A 21,363-nucleotide genomic window follows, 5' to 3' on the forward strand; every position below is an offset into this window, starting at 1 on the left:
GATCCCACAGGTCACGATAGTTGGGCAGAAATGGCAGGACAAGCAAAATCTATCAAGCGGTCTAATATTCTATTCCAGCAGGCTGGTTTCCAACAGAGCCTATGTCCGTCCAACCTTGAACGATAGAACCTGTATACAGTTAGTGAGCAATTCAAAGGAAGGTCTAATGATTGCCGGAGGACTTACATCATGCTTGCCGACCGAGACGATGTCGTCTTCTGAGACACGGGTGCCGCCGACTCCTTCTACGTATGCTATTGTCACATCGCCCATCACCTTCTTCGCCACTTCACCCACCGTGCTATTCCTCTTGACCAACACGCAGTCGCGGAACACGGCCCTCGCATCGTTCCCGGAGCTGAACGTGGCCGTGCTTCGCACGGGGAAGATGGGGACGAGCCCCAGTAGTTTCGCTGCCGCCGACAGCACGTCCACGACACCGGTGGAGTTATATCGGTATAATATCATATCCTTATACTCATCGATGATCTCCTTGTTTTTCTCGTCCATCTCCTTGAGACCGCCACCTTCGGGGTCGCCGTCGTCAATGAGGTCTTGCCTTGTCCACACGGAGTCGCTACCCTCGACGTACTGGACGTAGCCCTGCTTCGCCATTTTTCTCAGGAACAGCTCGGCCCGTGCCGAGCAAGGGACCACTAAACTGTTCTTGTACATCTTGGTGATCTTCATGAGATTGGTGTAGGCGTCCGGGTCGTCGATCTTGTTGAGCGCTATCACGGTCGGGAACTTCTCGTCTGTGAAGGCGGCGACGACGCGATCCACCGTCTCCTCGCTCCAGTGCTCGAGCGGCTCTTTCAGGGCCAGCTTGTCCAGGGTGCGCGCGACCAGCTGCGTAGTGGCACCGTAACCGGAGAATTGGGCTTGCAGGGTGTCCACCGCGGCTGCTTTCACCGCAACATGCCTTCTCTTGATGGATCCCCAGCGCTGGTACAGGTTCCCCTTAATCCAGGCGACGATCTCGCTGCGCAACCAGGCTACATCCTGGGACGGATCGTAGCCTCTCGTGTTCTCGCCCTCGGCGTTCGTCCTGCCGCTGGCGTCTACGACGTGGACCAGGGCGTCGGCGTGTCGGAGATCGTCGAGGAACTTGTTGCCCAATCCTTTGCCTTCGTGGGCGCCCGGGACGAGTCCGGCGACATCGAGCAGCTCGATAGGGACGGAGCGCCGGCCGTCGACGCAGCCACCGTAGTTGGGCTTGCACTTGTCCGACACATTGAACCTCTTGCAGGCGCAGTCTATTTGGAGGTAGCCGATGGCTCTCTGGGGGTCGATGGTGGTGAATCTGGAAGCGAAAGATCAGCAAATGCGATTCCAACATGCCAGCGCACGCCGTGTACACCGAGGGTATTCGGGGGCTCCATACGGGTAATTGCCTGCATCGCGGTAAGAAGATAGATATCAGCGGGCGTCGTTCGCGTTGCGGTGGTGGCTTTCGGATCTACCCACCAACTTTGGAAGTCGCATCGGTTAAGCTGTTCAGCGTGGTACTCTTGCCGGCTGACGGCTTGCCCACAAGAGCGATCAAGGGATCGCGGGCCATGGCGCAATAGAATCTCGAGTGCTTCGCGCCTCGGCTTGCTCAGTTCGCTCGGCTGCCTTCGGGGTCGCAGTCGTTTCGTTGTTGATATTGGGCAGTAGTGGGATAACTTTTTGGATGGTGGGGTTCTTCCTTGGTTATCGTATCATTAAATCATCCATGGCGGGGTCCCTTTTGCATCGGCTTCAAGTACGTAATCAGAAGCAGTCACTCGGTGTTAACGCATCCAGCGCCATCCATACGACCCTGCGAGACTACGACATCATAAATCAAAGCTGGGCTGGCTGGTATTGTGAAGCGAATCAATCACGGACGCCTGCCATCGTCTCGTGTCCAGAGGGCAGGAATCCGCTGAAGGAACCGAAAACCTCCCACTTATACTTTGGTTCCTAGGTCTTTCCCCGAGGCCTTCTGCTTCTGCTCCCCATTAATCTACCATGCGCAGGGCCGTGTTTTCCTTGCACGACCTGCCTGCTTGGTGCGCTCTCAATGATGTCAAGTTCCGCAATGTTAAGATCGAGGAAGTGGCGGGCCGTGGGTACGGCCTAGTCGCCGACGCCGACTTGCCATCTGGCGGAGCGGGCGCAATGCTGGAGATACCACAGGACTTGGTCTTGTCGGCGCAGGCCGTCGAAGATTACGCTAAAACTGACCAAAACTTCCGAGATCTTCTTGAGAAAGCCGGCCATCAGGTCAGTCATTGTTCCTTGTTTGGCAGTCTCGTTATGAGGGTGTAAGTGTGGCTTGACTCCTGACTCGTCATACAGTCACATAGAGCCAACATATTGCTATATTTGTTGATGCACATGATACTATCGTCCCCCGACTTTCCCGATGTCCACGGCGTCGCCTCTGCCTGGACTCAATATGTCGGTCTTTTGCCAACCCAGATACCCGTGCCCACGACGTGGTCAGAAGCCGAGCGCGTATATTTACAAGGGACCTCCCTCGAAGTAAGATCTACGCCCATCTGGAAGCCAAAGAATTACTGTCCTCTAACAATGTATCAGACTGCTGTCTCCGCGAAGCTCGCTGCTCTTACCAGGGAGTTTGATGCGATCAAGGCAAAATCAGATGACCTCCGCTTTTGGTATGACAACGTATGGGCGGAAGAACGAGTCACTATCCATGACTGGGTCTTACTTGATGCCATCTACAGATCGCGGTCTTTAGAGCTACCGTCGTCTGGCGAGTCCATGGTGCCATGTCTAGACATAGCCAATCACTCTGCCCAGGCAACTGCTCGCTTCGAAGAAGCCACCCAGGACCAAGTCACTCTTGTCCTCAGAGACAGTGTTGGCGTTTCTAAAGGCCAAGAAGTAACGATAGACTACGGCCAAGGAAAGTCAGCAGCCGAGATGCTGTTCAGCTATGGCTTCATCGACCCGGAGTGCCAAGCAGGGAAACTGGTCTTGCCTCTGGAGCCCATGGAAGATGATCCTCTTGCAAAGGCCAAGATGCATATATTCAGGGCACCACCCACAATCCAGGTCACAGATGGCGAGGATGGCGTTCCTGGCTGGAGTGCCCCTTTTGCCTACCTGATGTGCTTGAATGAGGAGGACGGTCTTAACTTTGCTGTAGTGCAGGAGACTGACGGGTCCCAAGAACTGAAGCTCTACTGGCAAGACGAGGACGCAACAGACCGTTCGCACAGCCTCGAAACTTTGATCGAAGGCCACGAACTACACAAAATCTTCGAACTAAGAGTCATCACTGTCGTACTCGAAAGGCTGCAACAACAACTCGAAGAATTGAAAATCCCCGTCAACAGCAGTAAATACTCCGGTCCACCTCGGGAGCACATTGTCCGGACTGCGACACATCTGAGAGAAGTCGAACAAGATCTGCTAGAGAGGATAGTAGGAAAGCTCGAAGGCCAGGTAAGTCTTTGTGCTGTATAAGTAGACGAATGATAGTGAAATGATGGTCCGACAAGTCCATTGCTAATATCAGGTTTGGTATAGAGAGACGAGCTCTTTTCCGACGATAGTGTGCTTGCCTATCTTGGATCGATGGAACCTACCCCAAACGACGAAAGCCGCCCGCAGCCGACCGATGATGCTGGTGCTGATGAGGAAGACGAAGACTTTAGCTGATTGGCCGGTCATGCCAGGAAAGATGCGCAGGCAGGACGGATTCGCCTGATTTATGCAACAGCTACCGTCACGACTGTGTACCTACAGTTCTGCGGCCACCCACCTGCGGAGAGTTCGTTTCCGCTCAAGTGAAACAAACACTTCATACGAACGCGTGCTCACTTGCCCAATGCCAAAACAAGGGACGGTGACAACATACGCATAACAGACAATGGGAAAATAGCAGAGCGAAGCTGGCCGGCTGGGGAGATGCTGGAGAGATGTGGGACGTCCAATACTCATAGTTAGCCCCGTTTCTGAACGCGCGCCATGCTGCGGTCTAGCTAGTGACGGCTGCGCCAGCTCCTGGAAGCAATTTCGGCCAGGCTGTCTCATGTACAAAGTCATCTAAGAAGCCCGGAGTAGCTGTGTCCATGCAAATTGGCCAACACACGGCAGATTGGCCCCTGGCGGTGCTGCTTGGGCTTGGGCTAAGTAGCTAGCTAGCATCTGTGATCGATACCAAAAACTGCTGTTTATTGATTTCCAGACGATCCTCGTGCCACGGGGTGGCCCCTATGGATGGATTTACCCAGCTGGCCAGGGTGTCGTATTCTGCCGGCAGCCCTGACAGCGCATCTCGGCCATGGCGGGCCCCGGGGAAGCAAAGTCCCAAGAAGGGTCACGGGTGCTCGATTTGGTTGAATTCGTCCGATTGCCGATGTAAAATACAATCACACCCTATCTATTCTTACCAAGGAGGCAGGCATACAGGGGTCAAGCAAGTGCAACACCTTTGGTATCTGATCGTCTGGCAATCAAACCGCCCGCATGTATGTATCCATTCTCCCTACCTGCCTGTGTGTACAACGCACTGCTACTCCTTCGACTCGGGCGTAACAGAATATCGAGATGGGAGCTTCGTCAAAGTCCTGAGCAAGACCGAGACCGAGACCAAGACGTATTTCGAACCCAACAGAACAGAAAGTGCAGAACCTCGCAGATAAAAGTCAAAAGAAAAATGCTGAGGGATATACCTGCCAGGCCAATCAACGCTGCGCTCATGTCTCACAGCAGATGCCAACCATGCAGCGTCTCCGGTCACTTGCAGATGCAGGGCGCCGTTTGAGCACACTGCCAAGGAACAGTGGTGCAGATCAACCCCATTGCGCCACTGCAAATGCCATGCCCGGGCAACCATGGGCACGATAATTACTAGGGAGGATCTGTCAACAACTGACTAGACAGTCACCGACCCCAGGAAACCGACCCCAGGATTTCGGTAGTCTCTACCTAACCTACCCAGTCATGGCCTCCTATTCCTATCGCAGATGTCACCCATCACGCCAGGTAGCCTGGCTGGCCAACAAGTGACGCTATAGCAGACGCTATAGGCCCACGGCATCCCCAGTATCAGCCCACGAAGGGCGTATAAGTAGCGAACAACTGGGGGTTGGTCCTTGGAGTACATACCAACCTCGGACAACTTCCACGTGGGAGACGGATTCATGCAACCGCTGCTACGTACCTCGACTCACGGACTGACCCGAAGCCCCGACCTAGTCGTACTTGTACCTACTTGATGTTTCAATTCGTAAGGCGTGCGACTGCTCGAGTCAGAACGACCAATCTTGCCTGCTTGCACATAGTCAAACCCACTCCGTTGGTAACCTGTCAAGCTCTGCGCAGCTAGCAACATGGCCATTACCAGGTACGGTATCACATAAGGATAAGCATGAGACAAAGAGTTGCCACATATCATGGCCTAGCACCACTAAGTCCGAAGGCGATACGTCATGGGCAGATCGGCCATGACTCCATCGTACATATTGTTGACTGGGCACCTGGCCGTGGTCGGCTATCGGGCGTGTTTCTTGGAAGGGGACCTGCTGCGACCCCGTTCTTCCTGTCCGTTTTGACCCGTCCCACCGTTCAGGGCGAAATAGAGCACAAAATAAGGCATTGGGGATCGCTGTTTTAGGCCTTCGCTAGTCCGGTTACCGGCCTGCGAAAGTCGGGGCTTAGTGCAGCTGCCGGACTGCCAGGCACCCATGGCCAAGTTGAAGCCAACAGGCCGTCTGCTGACCTACAGGCGACAGCGCTTGGCATACATACATACTAACCTACTGTAAAATCAACATCGCGACCCTCTCGCACACCTCACACCGGCGCTCTCGCTCGCGCCCGCGCCCGCGTCCTGGCCCTGCCTTCACCGTCACCGTCCGCGCCGCACGTGCAAACACCCGACGACTGACTCTTGTAGTGCTACCCCAGACGCCATGATTGGGCGGGCATCCGAGGTAGTGCTGTACATATGTGTACCTAGACACGCGAGAAGACGGGGAAGAGAGACGGTGGCCTTGTTCAGGCTTAGTCGACGACGACACTACTGTCACACTACCCAAGGGCTGACCAGAAACCAGCTAAGGAACGAGGACAGACCGGGATGGTGATCTGAAGGACCAGTCTGGAACTGGGGGACCTAGGACCATTGGACCAAGCATGACCAGGGCGACGGTGTCGTGTGCGTACTGGTCGACTGGCCGTCGTACCGGTCGTTCGGAGCCAAATCCTTTGCATCCCATCGTCGGTGATTGGCGAGCAGCGAGTGGTGGGCGGGGATGATGTGTGCAACCCCAGTCTCTGCTGCCCCTACTGCCCCTGCTGCCCAGTCACCCCACCCGGGGTAGTAGTAGCAGTCGAAGGTGTTGGAACGGAGCAATGGGCGAGAACCATGTTGTTTTTTCATCATCCTCGTCGACAATCTCTCCTCTCTCTATCCTCGTCAGCGCCCCAGCATTCGTATGCCCCCTGCCACACCCCCTTGGCCGTCCTTGCCCACCCTTGGCCATCCTTGTCCACCCCAGATTTTTCTCGACGGCGCTATTGGTAGGCTGCGCAGGCTGAAGGAGGGGGAGACGGGGATCCGCTGGGCTCCGCTGTTCCGTTTCCCTTAATCTTCTCCACACTCACCCACGATTCTCCAGTCTCGTCCATACCGACTCTCATCTCCCTTTTCCCTCTCCTTCATCCGGTGTTTTCTTGCTCCTTGCTCCTTGATATATACAATCCTATTCTTGTCGTGCCAAGCACAGCACCCCCTTATCCCTGAGCCGTCACGTTGATCAGACTCTTTCTAGACAATACTACTCAGTTATACGCATCCAGATTATATTTGCCGCTACGCACTATCTCGTCAGCCTGAGCGCGCAGTCCCACGGGCAGGAGAAGGCCCGATAGGCTGTAGTGGAGCCAGTTCACGCGATAACCGCGTCTCATCCCTCACCACCCGGACTACGTCAACGGGGATGAAATCATCGCCAAGCTGATATATCAGAACCAAGGCCACAATCGTTCGAGCCCTCGTCTCATTCAGGACGTCGCCATCATGCCTGGAATCCTGCCTATGAAAGTCATCAAGGTGGGCACCAGCTCACAGAGCCGCATCGCTCAGGCCTGTGATCGCTGCCGGTCCAAAAAGATCCGCTGCGACGGCATCCGGCCGACGTGCTCACAATGTGCCAACGTGGGCTTCGAGTGTCGTACCAGCGACAAACTCAGTCGTCGTGCCTTTCCTCGTGGCTACACCGAGTCGCTGGAGGAGCGGGTCAGAGCGTTGGAAGCCGAGAATAGGGAGCTTAAGGATCTGCTGGATGAGAAGGACGAGAAGATCGATATGCTGTCCAAGATGCATGGTCATCAGCATCGCCGGATCTCCGAATCCCCTAGCTCTCCATCATCTTCATCAGGGTCCAGGAAAGACCAAGGGCCGCCAGTCAAAGAGGACACGTTCCGGGTACAAGCATCGCCGCTGTTGCTCGGTGTTGAGAACTCGGACTCTTACTTCATGGGACCGTCAAGTGGTCGCTCATTCATCGGTAAGTGATGTTGAGGCGACCTTGCAACCTCATAACCTAACCTGTCTCCAGAAACATTCAAGCGCAGGCTCCAGGAGAGCGGAAAGTCTTGCTCCGACTTTAACCCGGAGGCATTCCTCCATATACAAGGATGTGCACCATTGACCACAAACGAGCTAGCACCAGCACTGAGGATTCCACCGAGGTTGTTCACTGACCGTTGCGTCAATGTCTACTTCCAAGAGTGGGCGCCGCTCTTCCCGGTATTGCACAAGCCTACTTTCCTTCGGCTGTATGAGGAGTTCTCCGCCGATGCCGACAAGGTCAAGAGCAACTACAAGATTGCGCAGCTGTACCTTGTCTTCGGCATTGCTGCGCTGTCGAGCGAGTCGCCCGACTACGACCAGATCGCTGCTTGCGAGGACCAGTGGCAAAAGGCCCTCGATGCCATCCTCATGGAGAACACCATGAACACGCTGCAGTGTTTGGTGCTTGCTCTGATGTACTGCAGTATAAGGGCAGACTATAAGCGCTTAGTCCACTACAAGGGCGTGGCCGTGGCCCTATCACATCGATTGGGCTTGCACCAGAGCCAGAAGCGCTTCTCTTTTGGCGCTTTGACTATCGAAACCCGGAAGAAGGTCTTCTGGACCCTGTATGCGCTTGACTGGTAAGTCTTCGACCGTGACACGCCTGCAATGGCAGCAAAACGCCGTGGCTGACCTTACCCCGCAGTTTCTCTGCTGCGATGCTCGGCCTGCCCAAGGTCCTACGGGAGGAAGATATCCATACGGAGCTCCCATCCGATTGTGATGACGAGTATGTCACGGAAAAGGGGTTCCAGCCTACTCTACCCGGAGAATATACCAGGATCTCGAGTGCTCTCGCACTGTTTAGGTTATCACGGATTCTGGCCAAGATCTTGGGCAAGAACTATCCTGCCTCAACATCTTACGAACTATCCCTGCAACAGATCGCTGCTCTTGACGCCGAGCTGTGCGAGTGGAGCGAGGACCTGCCAGCTCACCTCAAGCTTACCTTCGCCCAGGATAAGCCGTCAACGGATGTCACTGGAAGCCGCTCCCCTATCCTTGTAAGTTTATACTGGTCCAACCCGACGGGATTTAATCTGACCTTTTTGACAGGCACTCGCCTACTACCATACTCGTATCCTGATCCACCGGCCCGCTATCGGTACCAACCTGGGCTCCAAGGATGCCCCTTCTCTCATGACCATCTCGGAGGCGAGCAAACACACTATCCAGATCATCCAGTTGCTCGAAGAGCGCGGCATGTCCTTCTCCTTCTGTCTCAACAAGACGGACATCCTTGTGCTGTGTGGAATGACCCTCTTGTACCAGTCCGTCGGTCTGAAGCAGGAAAGCAAGCTCATGAAAGACGGCACTCGACTTGTCAATGGTGTACTGAAGATTCTGCAAAAGTCCAAGGCGCCCGGGACCTTGAACCTGAAGAGGGTAGCCTCGATGGTGATACCAGTGGAGGAACCAGCGTCAAACACCAAGACGACCTCGCCGCCTCCAGTAGCTGGGACGCCGTTGTCCTGTCGCACAAGTACCAGCCCGAGAATGGCAGCACCGCCTCCGAGAGCGTCGCCGGGCGCCCCTGCTCCCAGGAAGAAATCAAGCCACAACATCGGGCGCCACTTGAGTGCGAGCGTAAGCGAGACAGATCTACTTGCACAACAAGAGAAGCTTCGTCGCATGACCATGCCGAGTGCATCCGCCATACGCCCCGACTTCTACCGCCCCCTTTCTCGTGCCTCGATAGACGGCACGAACCAGGAACACGCCATGCCTCCCCGCCGAGACCATCGCTACTCGATTTCCCATCTTCAACAATCGATGATGCGGCTGTCACCGGCCCAGAAGACGAAAGCCAATCTGGACTACCTTTCACTGAGCAATCACGCTGCGCCTGCGCACCAGCCCCTTTCACCACACGAGCAAGCGCACGCCTACCCCTCGCATCTGTCGGGTCGTCCTCACCAGACACCCTCGCCTATTTACTCTGTGCCCAACCCCTTCACTGGGGAGAAGCGTGGTGCTGCTGGCGGCGTGTCGCCCACGGAATGGGAAGCGTTGCTCGGCGCCATGGACGGTGGACAAGCCAACGTGTACGATGCCATCTACGGCGGCCCGGCCATCTCCCTGCAAGAGGCCGAGTCAACACACTCGGGCGCGGAAACGGCCTACGGCGACTGGTCACCGGACTCGTGGGATCTGAGCGGTATCCAAGTCGGCCATCAGCCACAGAGTGTATTCAGCCTCAGCGACGAGAGCCTCTCGTCTGACGACGTGGGTGCCGGCAATGAAGTGTTTGCTGGTATGGGCGGCAGCGACGATTTCCCTCATCACAACAACAGCAGCAGCAATAACCTGCACCACCACTCGCGGTTTGCGCATGAGACCCTCATGCTGGACGGCTTGGATTTGTCTTTGGTTTAATGAATGGGCGGTGCTGGGGATCTTTTCTTTTCCGATTTGAAGTATGATGAGAGCATGAACTTTGTCTATAGTGCAGGTGTTACGTGTCATCGGTACCCTTTTATTGGATGGAGTTGTTGGAAAGGATCATGTGCAAAGGGTGCACTTTACTTGGGACGGGGAATCAAAGGAGGAGGTATTTTACGGCTGGTGGCTCAGAGTGCTTTTTTATTCGATAATACCAGACTGGGGAGTTGGCAGGTGCTCTGTGGTTTTTCCGGGATACATATTCTTTTTTAATCCGTCTAGTGGTTCTTGAAGTTGATCGTTTCTGTCGAGAAAAGCTATATATAGTACGATTAAAACAAAACGTTCCAAAGGAGCTCAAACGGGCCTTTTCAGGATATGGCCGACGAATCTTTATGTGACCAAATTGCATCAGGCACATGATCCTTCAGGCCGTTCTCAAAGGTTGTGGCAGTCTATATATGTATACACTGTGTGTGTGTGCGTGACTATAGATATCCGATAGGAACTCCCACGGGTTGCATCTCACTACGGTGTTTCTGATCTCGGGAGGGGGATCAAACCATTTCAACGGCTTCTTGATCTCGGCCATGGATGAATAAGGAAAACTCTGGCTGGGGTGCAAGGGCGCGGCGGCGGAAGAGTAGTCAAATAATAGAAGAAAGACCGTTGGCTCGATTCCGAAGTTAGTACCAACAGACGTTAGAAGACCACACGTAAGTAGTACTATATTGAGCCATCAGGGCTGTCAGAGAAAGAGTCGAGGTTGCTTTCACATATTTCCCAGGGCCCATGCATGCAATTCCACATTGACAACCTAGTGTTCGTCTTTGCATCGTATGGGGAGAACGAGTTAAGATTTATGTATCCTATTTTACACAATATTTCAAGAGTGCATTGCTTGGCCTTTCCGCAACATCTTCAGCGTGTAACGAAGATAACACCCATCCTACTCATACATCATAGCAACCGTCCTAACCAAGATAGAAGCCACAGGGGCACACGCACCCTCTTTATCCCTCTCTTCATATTATCTGTATGTATACACAACGGCTTTCTACACATATATCGTACACGAGTGAGCCTATCCATTATTGACTTCTCAGCGCCTTCTGTACGCGCTGCCGCGGCGTCCCGGCCTTGACGAGGGCCACAAAGCCACCGACATGGCCAGCACCCGGAACAGCAACAGGAAGACGAGCGGCTTCGGCCGCCGCAGGTTTAGGAAGTGGCGCATCTGCCGCCGCCTCGCCGCCTCGGCGTCCTCGTCGTCGGGCCACTCCTTGCAGATCTGCAGGAAGCGCTCCGGGTTATCCGTGATGACGCCGTCGACGCCCTTCCGAATGCTCCACCGCATCCAGTCGTCGTCGTTGACGGTCCAGACGAAGACGGAGCGCCCGGCCTCGCGCGCGGCCCGCATGAATTTCGTCCCCGAGGGCCCGACCATGCTGTACATGAACATGTTGAAGTTCGTCTTGGGCACGGCCAGGAGCTCCCGCGCATAGCTCAGGGACCAGCCAATGTGGGCCAGTGGGAAGCCGGGGAGGATCTCCTGACAAAGCCTTGCGTATTTGGCCTTTTTGAAGGGTAGTAGGGTGTCAGCCAAGTCCAAGTTGTCTCTGCCACGTGAGAAGCAAGGAAAAGGAGAGTGGTAGGAAAAAGAGAAGAGAGAGAACTGACATCCCAGCAGCCCATGATAATTCTTTCTTTCCATTCCCGTTTTGTCGGCACAGTTGCGAATGTAGCCGCTGTCCGGCTTATAAGATCCGTGGGATCATCATCTTTCTAGATACCAGGGCAAGACAAGTTGCTGTACGTTAGCATACACGGCTATTCCAGGCCTGACGAATAAATGACGGCATGGCAAAACGTTAGAGCCGGCGTCCTACCTTTATATCGAGCAGAACCCAAATGTTCTCCTGCCCCGGTTGCGCCAAGTATTCCAGGAGGTCTACCAGGCGCGGCATCGGCTCATGCGGCTTTCGTGTAGTGCGCAAGGTGCTCAAGTAGCTCCAGTCGCAATCGGACACCTTGCGGTCCTCACCAAAGCATCTCTTCAGAGTACCGTCCTGGCATCAGGTCACAGATAGTCAGTCGCCATTGCCATTAACCACTAGCTGGCCAAACAACATAACCCCAGGATGCATTTTAGTCCGCCACAGGGAGAAAGAGCGGGAAAGAGAAGGGAAAAGACGAGCACGAACATGTGATAAAACCACGACACCGTCTTTCGACAGGTGCAGGTCCGTCTCGATGGCATGCGCACCGATCTCCACAGCACTGCAGAACGCGGCCATGCTGTTTTCCGGGTAGGCCATCTTGTAGCCGCGGTGGGCGATGGCTTGAGGCAGCTGGCGGCGGCTAACCGCACCCTCTCCGTCTTGGCTGCCGCTGCGGCCGGGTCTTTGCAGGGCTGCCGAGAACGGGGCTTCTGGGGGAAAGGGGGCTAGTATTAGCCACGCTGTTTTCCAGGGATTCGGCTCACACAAGACGCCTGTGAATGAGATCAAGGACCCGACCGAGCTTACCGGCAGACATATCGGGCTTGTCCTGGGGGCCAACAGTGGTGTCGACTCTTTGAACGCCATGTTAGCGCAGCGATGGATTGTATCGTCGATTTGGCGAGTTAACGGAGCCCGGCGAGAAGTGCTGTTCTCCTGCGACAATGTTGCCTGGCGCAAGACAAATGACAACTGGGCCGTCAGGGAGTGAGTGACAGGGAAGGAGACGGGACCAGGAGAAATCCAACGAATGACTACCTCGCTACCGCTACCCAAGGAAAGGGTGATCTCGCTGTATTAACAGGCAAGAACTAGAGAGGGTTCCAAGTTTGGGCAACCTCCTTTCTCCCTCCTTCATTGGAGCGACTGGCCAAACGGATGTCGTGAGTGCCGTCTTACGCTGTTGGTTCAGGGCCTGACTTCTCTCGGAAATAAGCGAAGATAGCGAGAGCTAGAGTCCACCTGTTGGCGCGCTTGGCTTTGGGGTGTGTGAGAGCGGGTGTGGGTGTGATGCAAGGGGAATGGTTGATGTTGGAGTGCTAATGCTGCTGCTGCTGCTGTTACCTCAGCCAGTCAGTACGATGGTGGTGGTGGTGGTGGTAGGTAGGCAGGCAAGTAGGTGGGTAGATATGTGTATCCGCTTTCGCCTACTAGTCGACGGGTCTTGTAGTGGTCTAGAAGACGCGAATGCGCCGCCGATAGGGCTTACAAGTCGGTTGCCGCAAGCCTCCGGTGCAACGAGCGAGACAAGTCCGAAGAAGCCGCACAGCAGCACCACGAGTGGTCAGATATTGATAATGCCGATCCTTTGTTTCTGGTCGGGGTGCAGGTGGAGGAGAAGGGGCGAGAGGGTGGGCTGGCATCTGCGTGTCGCTGTCTCGCTGTCTCGCCCGATCGGTTGGTAGGGAGTGAGTGGGGGAGGAAACTGACGTCTGAATGGATGGTCCTCTACGACGGATCTGACTGTCGCCTTGGGATGAAATGACTGACTAGGTGCCCATGCAGGCCGGTACGTCACCCGATAGCAAAAAGAAGCAACCGTTGATAGGGCCTTCTTGATACGTCGTAAATTCTATGTGGTCGCGGGTTTCGAAAGAGGAAAAAAAGGCGAACCAAGTGCGATATAGCTTAATTGCGCATGGCGATCATCACGAGCGGAAGCTGAAGCATGCCAAGTCTCAGATCTCGCCCATACAACCCTCCAAGACATGGTTGATCCATGGAGTCCAATTGTTTCCCCGTTTTGCGACCGCCATATTTATATATATGAATTATTTATACATTTATATCTAATAACGTGCGTAGGCCATATAGACGTCGTGGTTGTATAGGCGTCGTACGTACACTGAATACATGTATATTTATTGTGCTATTTCGCCAATGCGCGCGCGTCTTCCACTGCCTACACTTTTGCTCAAGTCGCAGTCGCATCCCGTCTTACTCCGGAGCTATACACTCTGCGCGAGCGCCTGCAGGCCGTACGTCGTTTGGACAAGAACAGATGGAATCATTACCGTGCAATCACCCTCGGCTGACATACTGTTGTGGCCTGGAGTTCATCGCTTCTTCCGCTATAATTGTAGGTATAGACGGGAACCTGGTGTAGTTCGCAAGTGCCTGGCTTGGACGTTCGCAAAGTATATACGTGCTGCGCCGGCGATGATATCCACGCATCCAATCTTAAGAACAAATGCAGGAGGTAGTCTCTAGAACGAACCCACTTCAGCCACCAAACTTCTTGCCAAACGCGAGCGTTCCCCCGATGAACTTGCCCGCAACGTAGCCCCCGTATACGCCGCACAGGATGGTGATGGGCCACTTCTGCCACTCGCGATCCCAGTCCAGAGGGATGGGGACAGCCCCCGCCCACGCGCCCACACACCCACCGACCAAACCTCCAAAGGCCTCGTCGAACGGCGCCCGCGCGCCCAGGATCTCGAGCCAGTCGCTCGTCGAGATGCCATGCGTGTAGAAGAGTGGAAACAGGCCCAGAAGCGACAGGTGCAGCGAGCAGAGGGCCGTTTGCGGGATGTGCGTGAGCAGGGGCGCGCCGAAGAGGACGAAGAAGATCTGGAGTCCGAAAGTCGCAAACATCGACAGCCCGAGGGCCACAACGACGGTCTGTTTGGATGGAGTTGGTCAGCTAAGCCATGCAACTGAAGTAGCTTGGTCACTGGAAAAATGGCTGAAAACATACACTCGTGATGTTGGGGGCGTTGGCGTCTGCGACAGGCTTCCGCTTCTCGCCCGGCCGAAGCTTCTTGGCGGGCTGGACGGCGGCCGAGGAGCCCGCCGCTGGGAGACAGATGACGGCGTAGGCCACCTGGAGGACCGCAACGGCGGGGAGAGCGCTGATCAGGGCCGAAACGGGGTCTCGAACCAGCGCACCAAAGCGCAGGTAGAACAGCGACAGCAGGAGGGCTGGGTGAACGTGTCGCAGAGCCTGAGCTAGGGGCGACGGCAGGGTCGGGATGGCGCGGCACAGGGCTTCATCGTCGGCGGAAGCAGTCTTCTGCCCCGAACCAGCGGCGACAGTCTTGCCCGATGGAGCAGACATGGTGACAGGATCTATAAGAGGCATTGGGACGAAATGAGTGGCACGGCAATGCGTGGGATGGATCGTGGTTTCTCTTCAGGATCGTGGCAAGAGCTACACGTACAGGGCAATTCAATGCCAATTGGCGGGCGGGAATCGATGGAGCTCGCTCACTCCGCTAAGCGGCATGCTGTCACATGGCGATAACGATAGCGTACCTGGAGCTCTACTGTACAGAAAAATTTGGGTGGAGCATCTGTGTCTGTAAGTAGGAGTCCAATAGACACGACTTCAGGCATGTCATCAGATCTGCAGGGCCAGTGATTTTGTTTCACAGATAATTTATTGACCGATGAGGTGCTATGGAGGCTATTTTCAGATATTAGCAAGTCTGTCCGTTCATTTACCCTGGCATTGGTGTCGCCAAATATGCGGATGATGGTAAGAGCATTGTGGTGGGGTGTTATGCCCGATTCTGCCGGGGACCCTACGACGATGACAGGCGATAGTCAAGGCCTCATATCATCGTTCGTGCTCAGCAAGATGCCCTTGGTGTGTAGATAGGAACCACGTGAATCTCGGTACCCTCACGAAGCCTCCTCCTTGGCCTCGGGAATGAGGTTGCGCAGGGACAGGTCGTAGATGACGTCCTCCACCTTCTTGACGTGATACTTGACAGCATCGACTCGGCGGCGCAGGATGTCGTTCTTCAGGTTCAGCAGCTGGAAGCCGGCGAACAGATCCTTGATGAACGAGCTGATGCGGACGGTGAGGTTGATGTCGCCCATGGTCACCGAGTTCATAGCAAGGCGACTGAGCTCCTCGGTCAGGTCCGTCATGGCCAGGATGTATTCCTCAATGGTGACATGGAACTCGTCACGGTCTGTGAGGTTGATGGGGGCTGTTCATTCTGTTTAGCATGCGTACATGACCTTGTAAACGGGATGTGAAAGATAAAGAGGCAGCATACCTTCAAGGATCTCACCGACTTCCTCGATTCGTAGAAGACGACCCTGCTCACCAGGTCGAGATTCGTTGCCCATGCCGCCGAGCCAGGCCGTCACCAGCATAACTGCGACAAGGTTCTGGACGCTACGGCTCCATCTCTGGTTGTACCTATGGACTGTTAGCTGGCTTGAATACAAATGCATCGGTTGCTCGAGGACATACTTGTAGTACGGGTAGTTGGAGGCAAATTTGCCGAGTTCCTGAATGCTTGAAATGGCAGGCTGAATGCCTTCCTTCTCGATCTGGCTCAGAAGAGGCTGGACTGCAAATGGCAAAGTTAGTCATACAAACGTAGCACCATGGCATGCCGACGTGGGAAGAATAAAATAACCAACGCACTCTTGGAGGTCGGAGTCGAGTGAATACGGCTGAGGTAGCCTTGGGCAGTCGAGATCTGTCGGTTCAGAACGGCCGTGATCTGGGAAAGCTTCTCGTTGACATCGATATCCTGCTCTGCATGGGACTGCAGGAACTGGAAGATGGCGGGATCGATCATGGCAGGGGCGCTGTTGCTGGCCATGGTGACTGTCTTGATCTTGGTGGCTTGATGTGTTTCTGATGGATCGACAGGCCAAGGATGGATGCAGTTGAGGGTTTAAGGTTGAGAAAGCGTTTTCACAGATGGGCAGGTTGCTGGCAGGTTGCTGGACGTCACCTCGAGTTCACGACACAACGATCCGGATGGTAAGCAAACACCGAGAAATCAAGTCACGAACGATGAGCTACGCGTACGTGGAGATGGAGCGATGCCAACAGTTGCAATGGACATGATCAATTAATTCTACATATATCTTGAGATCCAATGTCCCGTCGTTCACCAAGCCATGCCAATCGATTCACCGCCAGCGAGCAGCCCTTCCCTTGTCTCCAATTTACCAGACGCCAGCACAAACATCCGACGACAGAGACAACGAAACAGTCAGGCCTCTCAATATATCCAACGTCAAAAGAAGCACTCTTCTTCACATCACCAGGCGAACTGGTGTCTGCAATGAAAAGAGGTTGCGTCACTTGGAGGCAGTGTAATACCAAGGACACGATGGGCAGGTGGCATGTGCAAGCACAGAGGTCACCACCCTGGGGACAAAAATAAGAATAATCACGATTGAGATCCTTAGATCTCTTTCAGAGATTAAACTGAAAAGAACAGATACTACACTTGATCTAAGCCAAAAGGCAAAGAAGAGCTAAGGAAAGAGAGGAAAGAGAAATTCCAAGATGGAGGGAGGGAGGGCAGATGTTTATACCCTGGATTTGGGCCAGCTGGGTGGGGCCCCATAGTTACTGATTGCGCAGTGCCATTGAATGGTGGATCCCCAGCTGCTCGGATCCTGATTTTTTGATTGGCCAGAAAATAGGTGACTCAGGGCATTTTCATATGGACCAATCAGATTGCTCCCTAGTGGGAATCCCAGGCAGCAGCTGGAAAACATTGAATGCTTCCAGTGCCTTCTGCAGCTGCCTTGATCTGATTGGTTGCTTTCCTGCTCTGAATGCCTCAAGCAAGTGCTGCCTGAGGTCAGTCAAGTAATTGGGCTTTGAATGCGACAGCCATGGCCATGGTCCATTGTGCTTCCAAACCACAAGTCAGTCACATGGAAACAGGTAGGAACACGAAGCCAGCATCATACTGGACAGCCACTACGGGCGTCATGGCCTTCCACGGCTGACAGTTGCAGTTTCACTGATACATGTACGCATAAGAGAACCACTTGATAGATTATTCCATTAATACTATTTGCGCACATGCTTCCTGATTCCCATGTCCATGTCCCGTTGGCAATGCCAAGTTCATTTTACTGTTGTTTTCTGGTGTTGACCTAACAAAGGGATTCCCTCCCCATGGCGATCCTGATCCTTCGAGTGACTAACTACTGGGGAACCTGCAGAAGGAGCTTTCCGGTTGTCTTCCGGCTCTCCAGATCAATGTGAGCCTGTTTGGCATTCTCGAGCTGGTACGTGCTCGTCTTCTCCAACTTGACGATGCCCTTTTCGATCATCCCAAGCAGCTCGGTCGCGTACTTGTCGAATTCCTCGGCAGTGACTACGTAGCCGAACAGCGTAGGCCGCATGAGCTTGAGGTTCTTCGCCGGCGTCCCGGCGCTAAGCCGGAGGGGGTCGACCGGCGGGACCGCGCCACTGGCGTTGCCGAAGACGCAGACCGTGGCCTTTCTCGCGGCCAGCTGCAGGTCGGCCTCGAAGGTGGCGGCTCCCACGCCGTCAAAGACGCAGTCGATGCCGTGGCCGTCGGTGATCTTCATAACCTCGGCGACGAGCTCGTCCTGCGGCTTGCGCGAGCTGATGACCCATTCCGCCCCGTTCTTCTTGGCAGTTTCCATCTTGTCGGGAGTCCCGGCTGTGCCGATGACCTTGGCTCCGATGGATGAGCACATCTCGCAGAGGATCGAGCCGACACCTCCGGCAGCGGCGTGTACGAGGACCCAGTCGCCCGCCTTGACCGGGTAGGCCTCGCGGATGAATGTCAACGCAGTCAGCCCTTGGAGCAGCGACGCGGCCGCCGTCTGCGTCGAGATGTTGTCCGGTAGCTTGATGCAGGTATGGGGGAGATGACGTTGTACTGAGCGTATGACCCACGAGTAGAGCTCAGGTAGCCGACGCGGTCACCCGGCTTGATGTTCGAGACGGATGGGTGCACGTCAACGACGATTCCACCTGCCTCGCCCCCGGTGATCATGGGCATAGGCGCTTTGTAGAGCCCCTTTCGGAAGTAGCTATTTGCACCATGGTCAGTCAAAGGAATGGGCACATGCTCCCCAGAAAGTCGCAACTCACGTATCAATGTAGTTGACACCGACCCATTCATTCTTGACCAAGATTTTCCCTTCACTCAACTGCGGCACCGCCAGGTCTGTCTTCCACTTGAGGACTTCCGCATCTCCCGGCTCCTCAATGAGGATGCCGGACATGGTTTGGGGGATCGACGCCATGGTCAAGTATCTATAGCACTAGCGTTCCGTGATAATTACTGGCAACGGGATGGTTGGTATTGTGATGGCTGGCCAGCAGTGGACTGATATCACGGCAACAGGTACACGTAGTATGTGGATTGGTAATGAGATCAATGTATTCTGTCAGCCCGCAACTCCGAACGGCGGGGTAAGCCAGTAAGCCAGGTGGAGGAGGAGGCCCTTATATTCACAGCAACTGCAGCAGCTATCAAAGTTACGCTTTGCCACCACCGGGCATAGTTGCAGATAGCACTTGCTGACATGATTGGACTGTCTGGTGTTTGAACCATGCTTACATTGTTTGGTATCACGGGTATGCATTGTGAACGGCAGAAGCCTTTTTCATATCGACAGTCTGTTTCAAGGAGTGGACATATAAAGAGCAGACCAGTCCTTCCGACGTAGAAGAAGACGATACTTGGTTGCCTACCAGCCTGTGCACGCACCTGGAAACACGTATGGTCTCAGACGACAACTGATGGGTAAGACACAGGTCTATCTATCGATGTATCTGTAGGTATGGGGTGGGGACTGGGGGCGGGGCAGGGTTTACGTATGTATGTTGAAGATTACCTGTACCTACGGAGTGCTAGGTAGCAAACCAACCAGCTTGCCCGTCAGGTACGCTTCTGCGGGGGCGGCCGGCTCCGGTGCGCAGTCCTGTCCTACAACCCTCGCGTATATACTTGGGCTCAGCCCTGTAGAGTAAACAACGAGGCTGGATACAATGTTTTCGTTGGAAAAGTGAGATTTTGATTTTGACACCGAAGAGAATCATCATCATCATCGTGTCTTGCGACGAAGAGAGAACAACACCCAATAAGCTTTTTCGGCTTGATACTCCCTCCTCCTCCTCCTTGACCTCTCAAGACCCCACTATTCGACTCCAAATCTCCCTCCGAGTGCTGCCCAAGCTACATAGTCGTAGTAGCACAGCATAGGTGATTCGTCAAAACCAGTAAGCAACACGAACATCATCACACGTTGTTCCAGGCCGGGAAGCTCATGCAATGCACAGCCCGTACTAAGACTCAAACCACAGGCAGCAACCGCAACCATGGCCGCCGAAGTCGTCAAGGACAAGGACGCCATCACCTGCCACATCCTGGACACCAGCATCGGCAGGCCGGCGCGGGGCGTGCGGGTGCGGCTGGAGGGCGGGCACGCGCCGCTCAAGACGTTCGAGTCGCTGACGGACGACGACGGCCGCATCAAGGCCTGGCTGCCCTTCAGCACCGACCGCGACTCGGGCGACGTGCCCACCTTCAGCCTCGACGACGTCTTGAGCGAGGTCGAGTCCACGTCGGTCTGGACCCTCCGCTTCGACACGGGCGCTTACTTTGGCGAGGGCAACACCTTCTTCCCCGAGGTCGTCGTCACCTTCTCCGTCCAGAAGGGCCAACACTACCACGTGCCCCTGCTGCTGTCGCCGTACAGCTACTCGACCTACCGGGGAAGCTGAGAAGCGAAGGGCTGTTGAGTATTCCGGGAGTGTTATTAGGAGGTTTCCACGGGAATGGCAACCCTTGTTGATGTTACACAAGATACGGGAAGAGCGGGTATGGTAGATCAGCTCAATGCAATGCTACAGCCGAACCACCACTCGACTGCCTGCTATTCGGGACTTATAAAGTGATACTTGTGCCGCAAGGCACTGACAAGTCCAGTATCCATTCTCTTGCCTCCAACGCGTTGATATGTTCAAAAAGGCATTGGGGCATATCATATCTGAGGACAGCCTAGATTTGACTCTCTGTCCATCTCTAGCATACTCTCTGGTGAACCTGGTATTCCTTTTACCGATCCCTAACTACCTGTGCATGTGGCAACTGGACTCACTCATCTCGGAGATATATGGTCAGGTTGCAACCCTTGTGCAGCTTAATCCAATGTGCATAGAGGCTGGGTAGTATCTAGCATTGAATACTTACCTACTTACACTGAACCTGACAGGCGGTGGACAAAATAAAAATTACCGCGAACGCGCCAACATTAAAGTATACTCGCATACACCCTTAATTTTAACGATTATTTCTAGCACGAATAAACGCTTATAAAAACTCGAAAAAATTATAATTATATAAAGATTTGTTTAAAGAGTATTAAGCAATTTTAGTTTTATTTTTTGGGCCTATCATGGTAGCCGTTACGGCACTTTAAATTACTTGAATTGTTTCGCGGTAATTTTATTTTTGTCCACCGCCTGCCTGACTAGGGTACCCCGCCATGGAGTCACTGGCCGGAATGGAAATGGAGGGGCACTAGATTATGTACGTACATACATGTACGTAGGCGGTAAGGGGCCCTTGCATGCGGTTCAGATCAATTTGATACCTGCTAGACATGTCCAACGTATTCCATCGCTGTCCACCAATTGCCTGTACC

General features: G+C 54.2%; 8 protein-coding genes across 8 annotated transcripts; 3 read left to right on the forward strand and 5 right to left on the reverse strand.

Annotated features, from left to right (window-relative positions):
* Positions 1-99: 99 nt before the first annotated feature.
* On the reverse strand, positions 100-1,561 carry PG997_004188 (uncharacterized protein; the record flags this gene model as incomplete). The annotated part of the gene is made up of 3 exons (XM_066808503.1): positions 100-129; positions 187-1,303; positions 1,464-1,561. 3 exons carry the CDS (start codon positions 1,559-1,561, stop codon positions 100-102), a joined length of 1,245 nt encoding a protein of 414 aa, XP_066672121.1.
* A 434-nt stretch (positions 1,562-1,995) lies between these two features.
* Positions 1,996-3,657, forward strand: PG997_004189 (uncharacterized protein; the record flags this gene model as incomplete). The annotated part of the gene is made up of 4 exons (XM_066808504.1): positions 1,996-2,250; positions 2,326-2,511; positions 2,569-3,441; positions 3,526-3,657. 4 exons carry the CDS (start codon positions 1,996-1,998, stop codon positions 3,655-3,657), a joined length of 1,446 nt encoding a protein of 481 aa, XP_066672122.1.
* A 3,367-nt stretch (positions 3,658-7,024) lies between these two features.
* PG997_004190 (uncharacterized protein) lies at positions 7,025-9,958 on the forward strand (the record flags this gene model as incomplete). Its single annotated transcript, XM_066808505.1, has 4 exons — positions 7,025-7,514; positions 7,566-8,163; positions 8,229-8,586; positions 8,639-9,958. 4 exons carry the CDS (start codon positions 7,025-7,027, stop codon positions 9,956-9,958), a joined length of 2,766 nt encoding a protein of 921 aa, XP_066672123.1.
* Positions 9,959-11,066: 1,108 nt separating this feature from the next.
* PG997_004191 (uncharacterized protein) lies at positions 11,067-12,502 on the reverse strand (the record flags this gene model as incomplete). The annotated part of the gene is made up of 5 exons (XM_066808506.1): positions 11,067-11,540; positions 11,645-11,749; positions 11,854-12,033; positions 12,169-12,395; positions 12,493-12,502. 5 exons carry the CDS (start codon positions 12,500-12,502, stop codon positions 11,067-11,069), a joined length of 996 nt encoding a protein of 331 aa, XP_066672124.1.
* Positions 12,503-14,187: 1,685 nt separating this feature from the next.
* PG997_004192 (uncharacterized protein) lies at positions 14,188-15,022 on the reverse strand (the record flags this gene model as incomplete). Its single annotated transcript, XM_066808507.1, has 2 exons — positions 14,188-14,586; positions 14,663-15,022. 2 exons carry the CDS (start codon positions 15,020-15,022, stop codon positions 14,188-14,190), a joined length of 759 nt encoding a protein of 252 aa, XP_066672125.1.
* A 566-nt stretch (positions 15,023-15,588) lies between these two features.
* PG997_004193 (sequence-specific DNA binding protein) lies at positions 15,589-16,529 on the reverse strand (the record flags this gene model as incomplete). Its single annotated transcript, XM_066808508.1, has 4 exons — positions 15,589-15,902; positions 15,972-16,117; positions 16,172-16,271; positions 16,349-16,529. The coding sequence occupies 4 exons, from the start codon at positions 16,527-16,529 to the stop codon at positions 15,589-15,591; spliced, it is 741 nt and encodes a 246-aa protein (XP_066672126.1).
* A 1,351-nt stretch (positions 16,530-17,880) lies between these two features.
* Positions 17,881-18,957, reverse strand: PG997_004194 (uncharacterized protein; the record flags this gene model as incomplete). The annotated part of the gene is made up of 3 exons (XM_066808509.1): positions 17,881-18,555; positions 18,582-18,741; positions 18,803-18,957. 3 exons carry the CDS (start codon positions 18,955-18,957, stop codon positions 17,881-17,883), a joined length of 990 nt encoding a protein of 329 aa, XP_066672127.1.
* A 1,078-nt stretch (positions 18,958-20,035) lies between these two features.
* PG997_004195 (hydroxyisourate hydrolase protein) lies at positions 20,036-20,440 on the forward strand (the record flags this gene model as incomplete). Its single annotated transcript, XM_066808510.1, has 1 exon — positions 20,036-20,440. The coding sequence occupies one exon, from the start codon at positions 20,036-20,038 to the stop codon at positions 20,438-20,440; it is 405 nt and encodes a 134-aa protein (XP_066672128.1).
* Positions 20,441-21,363: the final 923 nt, after the last annotated feature.

This window comes from Apiospora hydei (genome assembly GCF_038363865.1).
Source record: "Apiospora hydei strain CBS 114990 chromosome Unknown utg000004l_segment0_segment0, whole genome shotgun sequence".
NCBI lineage: Eukaryota > Fungi > Ascomycota > Sordariomycetes > Amphisphaeriales > Apiosporaceae > Apiospora > Apiospora hydei.